Source organism: Trachypithecus francoisi, unplaced genomic scaffold (genome assembly GCF_009764315.1).
Source record: "Trachypithecus francoisi isolate TF-2019V2 unplaced genomic scaffold, Tfra_2.0 Lachesis_group6, whole genome shotgun sequence".
NCBI classification, from domain to species: domain Eukaryota; kingdom Metazoa; phylum Chordata; class Mammalia; order Primates; family Cercopithecidae; genus Trachypithecus; species Trachypithecus francoisi.
In genome coordinates, this window is record NW_022681471.1 from 99,772,150 (window position 1) to 99,785,534 (window position 13,385).

The window sequence follows — 13,385 nt, forward strand, 5'->3', positions numbered from 1 at the left end:
TTTCTTAGAGATGAAGTCTCACTATGTTTCCCAGGCTACATGCAAACTCCTGGGCTCAAGCGATCCTCCTGTCTCAGTCTCCCAAGCAGCTGGGACTACAGGAATGTGCACCATACCTATGCTCAAACTTTTTTAATAACAGTGATATTGCAGGACAGTCCACAAAATGGACAAGAATGGCCTTGAAGGAAATACAGATCTCAGAAGGGTATTTTTAACAGAAATGCCCTTGAAGGAAGCACATGTCATTCCTGGGAAATTTATGGTTGGCTTCACCACCAGCCTGCTTTATTCATTGTGGCTCCCCCTCTTTGCCCTTCTTAAGCCATTGCTCTGCCTGGTTTTAAGCACGGACTTAGTCAACACTGGGTTCTGAAGATTTTCTTGGGGACAAGGAAGTCCATGCATCAACCATAGGCTTCATTCCAGGACTGGCCCCCTGATATTTCATGTCTTGTAGTTTGTCAGGTCACTAAGAGGTAAGAATAATGCCTATAAGCCAATAACCCAGCCTGATGTTCTGGAATTAGGTCACAATGAGGGATACTTGGACTACTATGTGCCAAACACCTGTTCTAAGCCATTCTCAACATTCCTGACTATAGATGCAACCTCCTAGTGATTCTGATTTTACATCTATGGGACTGTGTGATCACGAGCGAAAAAGCTCTTCTGTATCTGAAGACCAGGGTAGCCTATAAACCTAGAACTAGCTCAGGACAAAGGAGAGATCTCACCAGCCCAAAGAAAGCAACAGAAGGTCAAATAGCTGGGAAAACCTGGGCAGGGGAGGACCTCTCCAGAAAAAGTAGGCTGCTGGACCACACGGCCACAGAGACACAATAAGAAAACAGACAAGCGCCCTACTCAAGATCACAAGGACAACAGTTTTTCACTGAGAACTGGGGTAGGAGTAGGAAAATTGGCAATAGGCCAGTTGTCCCTAGAATAAATCAGGTAAATTATGCTCCAGAGAGGGCAGAGCTGGTGGTGCTGTTCTTCAGGGCAGTACAGCCTCTTTCTGTCACACCTTACTCGGCCAGGGCCAAGTTTGTAGACTACAGCTGCTGGGTCTCCTGGCAGATGTTCTGCTCCACTGTGCCACACTCAGCTACGAACACCTGAACTTTTTTTTTTTTTTCTTTTTAACCAGACCTTTCCTTTTTGATCTATTGTCTTTCAAATTTTCTGGCAGGATTAGTGTGTCGATCTCTTCCAAGATCTTCATAAACTGTTTGGTTGTGGCTTTTCCTCTCCTATCAAGTTTGCAGAGAGCTTCAGTTTGCAAATCCTTGGCCAGAAAACCTTGCTGGAGTCCAGTAAGTTGTTTATTCAACTCTTACAGTTCATCAACTTTCTTCTCCAACTCTTTCAATTTCTTCAGTTCAACCTCTTCCTCTGGACTGCTCTTTTTCCCAATTAACATGACTTGGCAACCATTTTGTATTCCACATGCTGACAAAGGTATCTCCATTTCCTTCAGAGATGTTCCCTTAATTATGAGTTTCTGAAAAGAGAGTGGAACCCCTGTGACCTCTCCAACAACCTAGGTCAGGTCTTGGGCAATTGGTTCACCGCTGGACCTGCTGCAGGTAACGTGAAGGTCATGCTTCTCATTGCTGTGAGTGATGGTCATGCTGAGCTCGGCTGCCACTATTTCCTCCTTGGTCACCTTCTCGCTCCAGGCTGAGCAGGGGTGGATTTTTTTCTTCACCTGCAGTGAGCTTGGCCAGGGGGTCCAGGGTCTCCAACTGGTGAGGCTCCTGGCCTAGCCAGGAGCCCAGCCACTTCCAGTCTGGATTCATCTTCCTCTCTTAGTTCTTTTATGACTCCCACTAGACTGTAGGCAAATGGAAGCTGGAAGGCAGGTAGTACAGTGATTGAGCAATGGGCTCTGGGCCAGACTACCTGTGGTTAAATCCTGCCTCCATTCTAACTCACCTTGGCTCAGTCCCTTCACCTTTCTCAGCCCCAGCTTATTCATCTGAAAAACCAGACATATATGCTCATAATCATAACGCTACCCAACTCATAGATCGTAGTGATGATTAAATGAGATAAACCATGAAAAGCCCTTAAGCTATGGCCCAGCACATGCTAAATGCACAATAGATGTTAGCTACTTTTATCAATTGTGTCCAAGCTATGCTAGTAACATCTCAAGCTTGCTTCTCAGTTTCAGTAAAACAGATAACTTTAGATTCTAGAATCTCCTTTAATGAGCATTCCTCCCTCTAAGTCGCTCCTATAGGAATAGGAAGTAAAGTGTAGGAATTTGCTCATTTTTCGATGTGATGTTCAGTGAGTAGGAGTGGAGAAAAAAAATGAAGGAGGACCACTCTCTCCTCAACCAAATAAGTAGAGCCATCTTATTTAGGCCCTGAGATTGTTTTAATCACCATACTGCTAAAAAGCAGCCATGGCAGCATTTTAACCTCTTTCTCAGGAAGGACAAGCTGCACAAAGGGGTCATTTTAGAAGTAAAACTAATTAACTACCGGCTGCTAGTCTGCATAGTTTCCAGTTCTTGGAAGTCTTCTCCACCCACTCTTCGCCCACACATCCTCCTCCTTCCACTTTGTGGTAGCCTTGGATATACCAGTGAGGAAGCAGGGACAGAAATGGCACAATCAGAACTCTTGGTATCACTGAGACCTTGACCTCTTTTGCACTAGGGCCTGTTTAAAGCTCTTGCTCTTCAGGTACCATTTACAGGACTCTTCCTCTCTGGAAAGAAGAACAGTCTTACAGGTTGAGTTATAAGTGCTACTTATTTAGAAAAGGGAAATATCTTTATTACACTCATGTTGTGTTATTTATCTCTGTAAGCCGTTTAGCCACCCTGATGAATAATTTACTCATTGCAATAATAATAAAACAGGTACTAATCCTGAGGGATTGGGGTGGGGAAGGACACACATTGGAATGAGTTTTGAATTAATAAGCTTTCTGCTTAGTGTAAACTCCCCAAGAAGCAAACATTCTCCTCAGGATTTTAGCAATTCTGATGGCTAAATTAGAGATCATAGGAGAAAGCAGAGAAAAGTCTGGATTTCACCAGAAAACCCCAAAAGCTTCCCAATTGTGCACAGTGTCAGGTCAAAGTGAGGGAGACGTGGGTAGAGGCAGCTATTCTGAGATTTTAAATCAACCACTTATTACTGCTAAAAATGTGTACCCTGAATATCATAATGAGAAATATCACATACATCCAAATTGAGGGGCATTCTACAAAATAACTGGCCTGGAATTCTCAAAGTGTTAGGGTCGAGAAAGACAGAAAGACTGTGGAATTACCCTAGGTTAACAAAGACTTAAAAAAAAAAAAAAAAAAAGAATGACATCTAAATGCATGAACCTGAATTGGAACAGGATATGGAAACAAAATACTATAAAGGACATTGAGACAATTGATAAAATTTGAAAATGGACTATGGAGTGGATAGTATTGTATCAGTGATAAACTTCCTGGCTTGAGTACTGCATGGTGGTTAGATAGGGGAATTTTCTTGCTTTTTGAAAACACACACTATGAAAAAGACACTTGCACATGCATGTTTATAGCAGCACAATTTGCAATTGCAAAAATATGGAACCAGTCCAAATGCCCATCAATCAACGAATGGATAAAGAAATTATGTGTGTGTATGTGTGTGTGTGTGTATATATACACACATATATGTATATACATACATACTACTCAGCCCTAGAAAGGAGCAAATTAATGGCATTTGCAGCAACGTGGATGGAGCTGGAGACTATTATTCTAAGTGAAGTAACTCAGGAATGGAAAACCAAGCATTGTATGTTCTCACTCATAAATGGGAGTTAAGCTATGAGGATGCAAAGGCATAAGAATGATAGAATGGACTTTGGGGACTCAGGGGAAAGGGTGGGAGGGGGTGAGAGATAAAAGACTGCAAATCGGGTTCAGTGTATACTACTTGGGTGATGGGTGCACCAAAATCTCCCAAATTACTACTAAAGAACTTCCTTATGTAACCAAATACCATCTGTTCCCTAAAAACTATGGAAATAAAAAAAAATTTTTAAAAGAAAACATGAACTAAAGTATTTAGTATGGCTAGGCACAATATCTCTAACTTGCTTGCAAATGGTTAGGAAAGCAATTGGTAAATCTGGATGAAAGGTAAACCGGAGTTCTTATACTATTATTGCAACTTTTCTGTAAGTTTGAAATTATATTCAAATAAAAACCTGTCCCCCCAAAAATCAATCTCAGATAATTTAAATCAGACTATTTCTTGGGACCCAGTTGCTCGTGGCTATACTTTCTCTGTGTCTGGCAACATTTCTGTCACTTCCTTTTGCCAGGGGTGGAAACTCTGACAGAGAGTTAGGTTTGTTTTATGTCAGTGATTATTTGTCTCCTCTGATGGACTGTAAGCTCTTCTAGTAACAAGAATTTGTTTTATTCATCTTCATAACACCTGCATCTACCATGGTACCTAACTTATACTAAGTGCTCTAAAACAATTTGTTGAATAAATAGTGGAATGGCTTTTAAGTGACCATTTGGACTTAGATTTCCAGTCACAGGGCTTCATAAACGATTTAACCAACAGAACATTCCATATTCTGTTTTTATTCCAAAATATAAATTATATACTTTCAGATTTGTTATCTCTTTTTTTTTTTTTTGACTATTACAAAAGTTTATTTAACAAAAAGTCTAATATGAAAATGTATATGACCTAATTTTTACATCATAGTAAAACAGACCCTATGGAGAGAGGACATGGGTTTCTCTGCTGAACAGCCATTATTTATACTCGTTCCAAGGCTTCTAACATGATGATACTATTTCCTCGTATTACCACCATTCCAATATTGTTCTGTTGCCCACTAGTCGCCATCTCCACACATTCATCTATCACAAGGTTCATAAAGGGATCAAATCCCCGCAATATTCCTTGAACATGTCTGCCACCATTTAATTTCAATGATAACTTCTTGTCCATAAATTTTTTCAACTTGGGAGGGTGAGCTTTGCTCATGGCGTATACTCCGCTGGCTCACAGACGCCTTCAGATTTGTTATCTCTTATCCCCCAAAAGTATGTCGACATTTTTTTAGAAGAGAGAATATCCAAAACAAGGAGGCAGAGAAAAGGAAATCCTATTATTTTATTGCTACACAAGTGATATTGCTGCTGGATTAAGTATTTTAATTTTTCAGGGCTTATAGTTTATCTTCAAAGGAGGATCTGTGTTTCTTGCTTTTCAGTTGAAAAAATCTATTTCTTTTAGCCATTATATACATTTGGGACTATGTAGAGCTTCAGGATTTAAGATTCTTCTCAACCTGAAAGGTCACAGAGCATGATGGAAGATCGAGTTTGCTTTTCGGTTTTAGTCTCTTCTTCTGTTCAGCTCCCATTGCACACTTGTGAATGCTATCAGTACCTGTACATATAATCTTCTTCTTTTGGGCCCTTCTCTCATCACCTCACAAAAGCATCTAATGATGTTCAGAACTTCTCTGATGTTCACAGTTACACCTCAGTATTATTACAAGCTGACCAAATGCTCACAGCCAGGCCATTTTTTTTTTTTCCTGTGGGACATAAACAATCTCACAGAATACCAAACACAGATAAAGATACCCTGAGACCATCAGAAAATGAAACAGAACAAGGTCACTTCATAATTTTGTCTAAGCCCAAACAAAATCCAAGCCACTATGCCTTTCACAACAGACCCAATCATAGGATTGCCCCCACTTCTGACAGCATCTGATCGAGAGCAAATCCCTGCTTCTTTGTTCCCCTCCCCATCATTCATCCAAAGCCCCAGTTGTATCATAGTTTCTTTCTAACACACTCTTACTGAGACTCTGTAAGGTCCACGATGATGTGTGTTTCTTCACTGCAATGAGTAAAACCCCATGTTGTTGAATTATAGCCATGTTCCTGGTCATACTTGGCTGAAGAGCATTGACACACTATTCTGGGGAATATTCTTCCTGACCACACATTCAATCTATAAATATTTGAGGGGTATTTTAGAGTATCCAAAGAGAGTATGTCCAACTCCTTGTTTCATTTAATCAGAAAGTATCTATTGGTAACATTCATTAATTCATTCCAAAAGTATTTATTGAGCATTGACTCCATAGCAGGCACTGAACTGGGTGCTTTGGATAAAGACACATTACTTTCTCAATGAGCTCACACTCTGATAGGCAGGACTTCAGTACAGTATGATAAATTGTATAGTAGAAGTAAGAACCAGGTAGTGGTTTGCAAAAGAGGGCATGATTACTTGGGGAAAACTTGGAATACTTTAGGAAAAAAGAGCTGCTTAGCTGATCCTGACAGATTATCAGTGCTGACCCATTGGACAAGGGAGGAAGGGGTCTTTTATGCAGAGAGAAGGCACTTGAGGAATGGTTGGGATGCCTGGGATGAGAAAGTGGACTGTAAAGAAAAGTCTGGAGAGGAAGGCAGGGCCCCCCGATCATGAAGGGCTTAATGGATTTAATCTTGTTGTGGCAAGGAGCTCACCAGAATTTATGGGGGGAATCAACACAAATATAAGTTGTAGCCCCTGCACTCAAAGAGTTTTCATTGTTGTTGGTGAGATAAAACTCACACATAAAAAACAGCTAGAAAGCAACATAAGCAATATAAAATTGTAGCTCTCCTATCCTCTTGCTCTACCTAGAAATTTCCTGTAAAGAACTCCCATATCCATACAGTTATTTGCCAGAGGGCACTCTCTGACCATGGGAGCATGCTTGGTTTGCCAGTAGGGTAGGCCAGAAGTGTCAAGTGTTAACTTCCACCCCATCCCTAATAGCGACCCTAAACCAATTAGGGATGGAAATGAGTGGATACATATCTGAGCATCCTCAGCAATCAGCAGGACATTTCTGAGGCATATTTTACCCAATATCTCAGAAGGTGGCCAGTGACATTGAGCCCCAGTTGTCCACAGTAGTAACCCTTTCATTTACATCCAGAATATTGATTTTCCTTCTTTTCTTTTGCCATGCTTCCTAAGATTATACCCCCTCCTCCAATAAACTAATTGCAGTCAAATCCTTGCTCAAGGCCCACTTTTTCCAAACCTCATACAAAGACAAGGGTCAAGTATTAAATTATGTGTTACAGTCTCTATCAGCTCTAAGAACTTCTGGAATAACCCACTTTTTTCTTCCAACCAGCATGCCTCACCCTTCTGCCCCCACCACCTTTGCTCTATATGTTTCTCATTACCTTGCCCCTAGGTAGGTACCAGACTATCCTCAGGGTGTTGATGACCCCAGAGGATACTCAGCCTGTAAAGCCCCTACTCCCATGAAAAGCTACTGCTTTTCTTCTGGTCTCATCTAGGTAAGTGAGTTGGCTGCCTCGCAACTTTCAAAAAACTCGTCACATTTTAGGGGCACTGAGACCAATGCCAGTCATTTCAGCTTCCTAAACATTCATAAAGACAACAGCTGGGGCTTGGTAAACACATTTTTCCAGCTAGGGGTCACATGGAGTTCTGTGAGTAATGATAGCCTTAGTGCTGGGCTTGGCCATAAATTTATTCATCTAAGTATCCAGGGCATGTACCTACTCAGACTTGAGAAGAACATTTGAGCCTATTTCTCTGAAGCAAATATTAATGAGCCGGATATGTATTCTTGAGTCAGCTCATATTCCAATTATTATTAGCTGCTTACATCACTAAACTTGTATTTAGCATGACACCTGTTGCAAACAGGATCATGTTTCTTTATGTCAGTAATAACAATTTAAATCTCTAGGATCAGTCACAATTTGACATTTAATTGATTTCTATTACAACGTGGACTGGAAAAAATCTTTTTGGCATTGTGGGATAGAGTAAGAAGCAAAACCAAAAACAGAAATTGGAATGTGATACCTTTTTAATAATTGGCCAAAGCTAGTAAGAACTTTGAGAGTATATATTAAAACATGAAATTTAATAAGTTAGCAGGTTATGAAACCAACATTTAAAAATCAGTGAGGATGGTGGTTAAATGGGTATATATTTTTACTAAAACTCATTGAACTGTGTACTTAAAATCTGTGCATGTTGTTGCATGTAGATTAGACCTTAATAAAGCTGAATAAAACTCACGTATACAAACAAGGAAGTTAGAAAATATAATGGAAGAGAAGACGTCATTTTAATGGCAAAGGATAAACCAAATAAGTAAAATACGATACCTAGGTGAAAACTTACTTTAAAAAGTTTCAGAACCTACATGAGGAAAACTAAAACACATTTCTGAAATACATGAAAAAGCCCATGAACAAATCAAAAGACATACCATGTTCTAGGTCAGAAGATTCATTATCATGAAGGTGTCAATTCTTATAAATTTGCATACTGACTGAATATTTAACAATATTAAAGAATTATTAATTTTTATGTGATAAAAGTATTACAATTATATTTTAAAATGTTTACTCTTTTAGAGCTAGATCTTCAAGTATTTATGAATAAAATAATATAGTTATCTGGGGTTTGCTTCAAAAGAATCCAGTGGTGGGGAGAGGGGGGAAGTAGATGGGAATGTAGGTGAATCAAGATGGTCATGCATTTATAACTGTTGAAACTAAGTGATAGTACAAAAGAGTTTATTATTCTACTCTCCTTAGTTCTTCATATGATTTAATTTTTTATATTAAAAATTTAAATAAAGTATAATCTGTTTTTAAATAAAGTATATTTAGAGACATAATTAAGAATTTTCTATTTCTCTCCTTGTTGACCAAACAAACAAACCCTCAAATATAAATCAGTATCTTCCAAAGCCAAAACAAAAAGAAAGAAAGTGGGTGGAAGAAAGAGAGGAAGGAAGGAAGGAAGAAACAAAGGAAGGAAGAAAAAAATGTGTTGTCAAATAAGGTTACAAAATATTGCAGACTTTTTTTTTTTTTACTGTCATAGATTCACAGTACATATTAGCCAGTAGTTCTTTCTAAAATTTATTACTTTTAATTTTTGTGTGTGTGACAGTCTCGCTCTATTACTCAACTCGAGTGCAGTTGGCACAATGTCGGCTCACTGCAATGTCTGCCTCCCAGGCTCAAGCCATCCTTCCACCTCAGCCTCCCAAGTAGCTGGGACTACAGGCATGTGCCACCACACCCAGCTAATTTTTGTATTTTTTGTAGAGACAAAGTTTCACCATGTTGCCCAGGCTGATCTTGAACTCCTGGGCTCAAGCCATCCACTCACGTTGGCCTCTCAAAGTGCTAGGATTATAGACATGAGCCACCATGCCTGGCCAATTTTTGACAAAAAATGTATATATTTTTTCACGTACAAATGTTGTTTTGAAATATGTATGCACTGTAGAATAGTTAAATTGAGCTGATTAACATATTCATTACCTCACATGGTTTTTTAATGGTGAGAACATAAAATCTACCCTCAGCAATCTTCAAGAATACAATACATTAATAACTACAGTCACCATGTTTTACAATAAATGTCATGAACTTATGCCTCCTGTCTAACTGAAATGCTGTCTCCTTTGACCAACTTCTCCCCAGTCTTTCCCCTACCCTCTCCCCAGCCCCTGGTAACCACTGTTCTATTCTCTACTTCTATGAGTTCACTTTTTTAGCTTTCAAGTAGGAATGAGAACATGTGATATTTGCCTTTCTGTGCCTGGCTTATTTCACTTAACATAATGTCCTCCAGGTTCATCCCAGTTGTTGCAAATGGCAGGATTTAATTCTTTTCCATTATGTATATATACCACATTGTCTTTATTCATCTATCTGTTGACACTTAGGTTGACTCCATACCTTGGCTATTGTGAATAATGTTGCAATGAACATGGGAGTGCAGCTATCTTATTGACATACTGATTTCATATCCTTGGGATATATATCAAGTAGTGGGATTTCTGGATCATATGGTAGTTCTATTTTTGGTTTTTTGTTTTTGTTGTTGTTGTTTTTGAGACAGAGTCTCGCTCTACCACCAGGCTGGAGCGCAGTGGCGCGATCTCGGCTTACTGCAACCTCTGCCTCCTGGGTTCAAGCAATTATCCTGCTTCAGCCTCCTGAGTAGCTGGGCCTACAGGCGCACGCCACCATGCCCAGCTAATTTTTGTACTTTTTTAGTAGAGAAGTGGTTTCACCATGTTGGCCAGGATGGTCTCGATCTCTTGACCTCGTGATCTGCCTGCCTCGGCCTCCCAAAGTGCTGGAATTACAGACATGAGCCACTGCGCTTGGCCTTATTTTTGTTTTTTGAGGCGCCTCCATACTGTTTTCCACAATGGCTGTACTAATTTATATTCCCACCTACAGTGTGTAAGTGTACCCCTTATCCCACATCTTCTCCAACACTTATATTTAATCTTTTGGATAATAGCCATTCTAACAGATGTGAGGTGATAGTTCATTGTGGTTTTAATTTGCATTTCCCTAATGATTAGTGACATTAAGCATTTTTTTCATATACCAGTTGGCCATTTGTATGTCTTTTTTGGGGGGAAATGTCTATTCAAGCCCTTTGTTTATTTTTTTAATCAGTTTATTTGTTTTCTTGCTATTGAGTTGTTTGAGTGTGTTATATATTTTTGATATTAACTTCTTATTAGATGTATGGTTTACAAATATATTCTCCCATTCTGTAGATTGTTTCTTCACTCAGTTGATTGTTTCCTTTGCTGTGTAGTTTTTTTGTGTGATATTATTTCATTTGTCTATTTTTGCTTTTGGGGTGATATAAAAAAAGTCATTGCCTAGACCAATGTTATGGAGGTTTTCCTCTGTTTTTCTTCTAGTAGTTTACAATTTCAGATATGTTTAAGTCTTTAATCCATTTTGAGTTTATTTTTGTGTATGGAGTGAGATAAGGGTCTGATTTCATTCTTCTGCATGTGGAGATCCAGTGGTTCCAACATCACTTATTGAAGAGACTGTTCTTTTCCCATTGTGTGTCTTGGCACCATTGTCTAAAATCAGTTTAACCAAGAAAGTGACATATGTGTGCACTGAAAACTATAAAACATTGCTGAATGAAATTGAAGAAGACACAAATAAATTGAAAGATATCCTGTGTTCATGGATTGGAAGAACTAACATTGTTAAAATGTCCATACTATCCAAAGCAATCTACAGATTCAATGCAATCTCTATCAAAATTTCAATGACTTTTTTTTTCACAGAAATAGAAGAAAACAACCCCTAATTCATGTTGAACCACAAGGACCCCAAATATTCAAAGCAACTCTAAGCAAAAAGAACAAACTGGAGCATCACATTACCTAACTTCAAAATATGTTATAAAGCTGTAGTAACTAAAACAGTGTGGTATTGCCATAAAAAACAGACACACACACCAGTGGAACAGAATAGAGAGCTCAGGAATATAGCTAGTGATTCTTAATCAGGGTGAACATCAGAAATATCCAGAGAGTGATTATTTTTTGCTTCCTAAATCTTGGTGGGGCCCAGTCAATTCTAGCTTTTAAAAGTTCCCCAGGTGATTCTAATGTACATCTTTGAATTAGAGTCACTGATTGCAAGCATATCAAATGCCTAGAAAATTTCTGCAGTCAAGAAACTTGTTTGACATTGCTTACCTCGATATTTCCTAAACTTATGTGACCAAGGAAACTTTTTATCATCTAACAACTATTAAGAGCTCCCCAAAGCTGTGTTCTGTAACAGGCAGCAAAATGCAAATTTGAGCTTCCTTGAATGCTGTCTAAAAAGTAGGAGTTTAGGTTAGATTACCTCCAAGGTGTCTTCTAGCTGTAAAATTTGCAAATTGTAGGGTCCAGATCTTTAGAGTTTAAAGAGTGACTACTGACATATTTAATTTGTGCCTTTGAATTCAGCCAAATGATTTCTTCAATTAATAATGTACCAGCAAATTTAAATATGCCCTTAGTCCATACTTTTGACAGCTTTCTGTCCTCCAAACTCACTCTCCTGTCTCCTTCCCCCACCTTTCAGCTCGAATATAACATCTGAATAAAATCAGTAAAACCTTCTAATGTATTTTTTCACTTTTTAGTGGGAGGAATAGAATTTATGGTACTACCTTAAAAAATAAATTCTGCCAATAGGATAATTACAGCTTTCAAAGATAAAAGTTTAAGAAGATATCTTTTTATTGACTCTTCCAATTAAAAAGCAAATGTCAATGGGAGCTGAGCCCTTTGGGAGTTAATGGTTGTTGCTAGGGTGACCAACCATTCTGGTTTATCTTGGATCGAGCTATTTCCAGGAACACAGGACTTTCAGTGCTAAAATGAGGACAGTTTCCAACAAATTAGGACAGTTGGTTGCCCAAGATGTTGCCAACCACTGTTTGAAAAAGATGGGGAAGGTGTGCAGGTTTCTCTGTGGGTCAAGGGACATTATGCATTTGCCTTTGTCTTCTAGCTTTTTTCTACTCCTACCATCACAGTGGCAGACTGTCGCTCAATGTCATCCATCTCATTATTACCTTTTCTTGCCTACTCAAAGGATGCTTTCAGGCAGCTGGGGTAGTTGGAGGGCTGCATCTTTTTCTATTTTACATCTGTCTTCTCTGACTTCTGATCTGTAATCCCATGGCAACGAAAGGAATAAAGAGTTGGAAAAACATCTTTGGTTGATTTCCATTTACATGACAATGTGCTGTATGTGGGTGAGTATGCAGGGGCAGAGAGAGGCACACGTTGGGAAACATGCAGTTGACTGAGAGGTGCTGAACACAGTTTTGCTGACGGTTGAGCAACAAGCCAGCTGGTGCCCAATTTGTACTGTCCTTTATCGATTGATTAATTGATTGAAACAAGCACAAAACCAAAGGCTTATTTTGGATGTGTTAAAATAATATCTTTGCTCAACCTCGCTGATAATTTATTTGTTGTTTACTTGGTTCTAAGGTTATCAAGTACCTATCACACTGGAAAGTTAATGCTTTTCAAGCAGTTTATTCATCACCATCCTAGCTAAGTTTATTGGACCATAAAACCACCAGAGGTGATAGATTATTAGTTAGCATCTATTGGTAAGTCACTGAGCTGGAGGTTTCAAGTGTTACACTGAATAACAAGGTTGACTCTCTGTTTTCCAAGCAGCAGGCTTTAAAAAAATGCCACACTCTGGCTGGGCGTGGTGGCTCATGCCTGTAATCCCAGCACTTTGGGAGGCAGAGACAGGTGGATAGCTTGAGGCCAGGAGTTTGAGACCAGCCTGGGCAACATGGTGAAACCCATCTCTACTAAAAATACAAAAATTAGCTGGTGTGACATGCTTGTAGTCCCAGCTACACGGGAAGCTGAGGCATGAGAATAGCTTAAACCCCAGAGGGGTGGTTGCAACCTAGGTGACAGAGTGAGACCCTGTCTCATTCATATATATATATATGTGTGTGTGTGTGTGTGTG

General features: G+C 39.1%; 1 protein-coding gene and 1 pseudogene across 1 annotated transcript; both read right to left on the bottom strand.

Annotated features, from left to right (window-relative positions):
* Positions 1-873: 873 nt before the first annotated feature.
* Positions 874-4,784, bottom strand: LOC117077808 (annotated as a pseudogene).
* LOC117078532 (small nuclear ribonucleoprotein G-like) lies at positions 4,649-5,043 on the bottom strand. Its single transcript, XM_033202088.1, has one exon. It carries the CDS (start codon positions 5,016-5,018, stop codon positions 4,788-4,790), a length of 231 nt encoding a protein of 76 aa, XP_033057979.1. The 5' UTR covers positions 5,019-5,043; the 3' UTR covers positions 4,649-4,787.
* Positions 5,044-13,385: the final 8,342 nt, after the last annotated feature.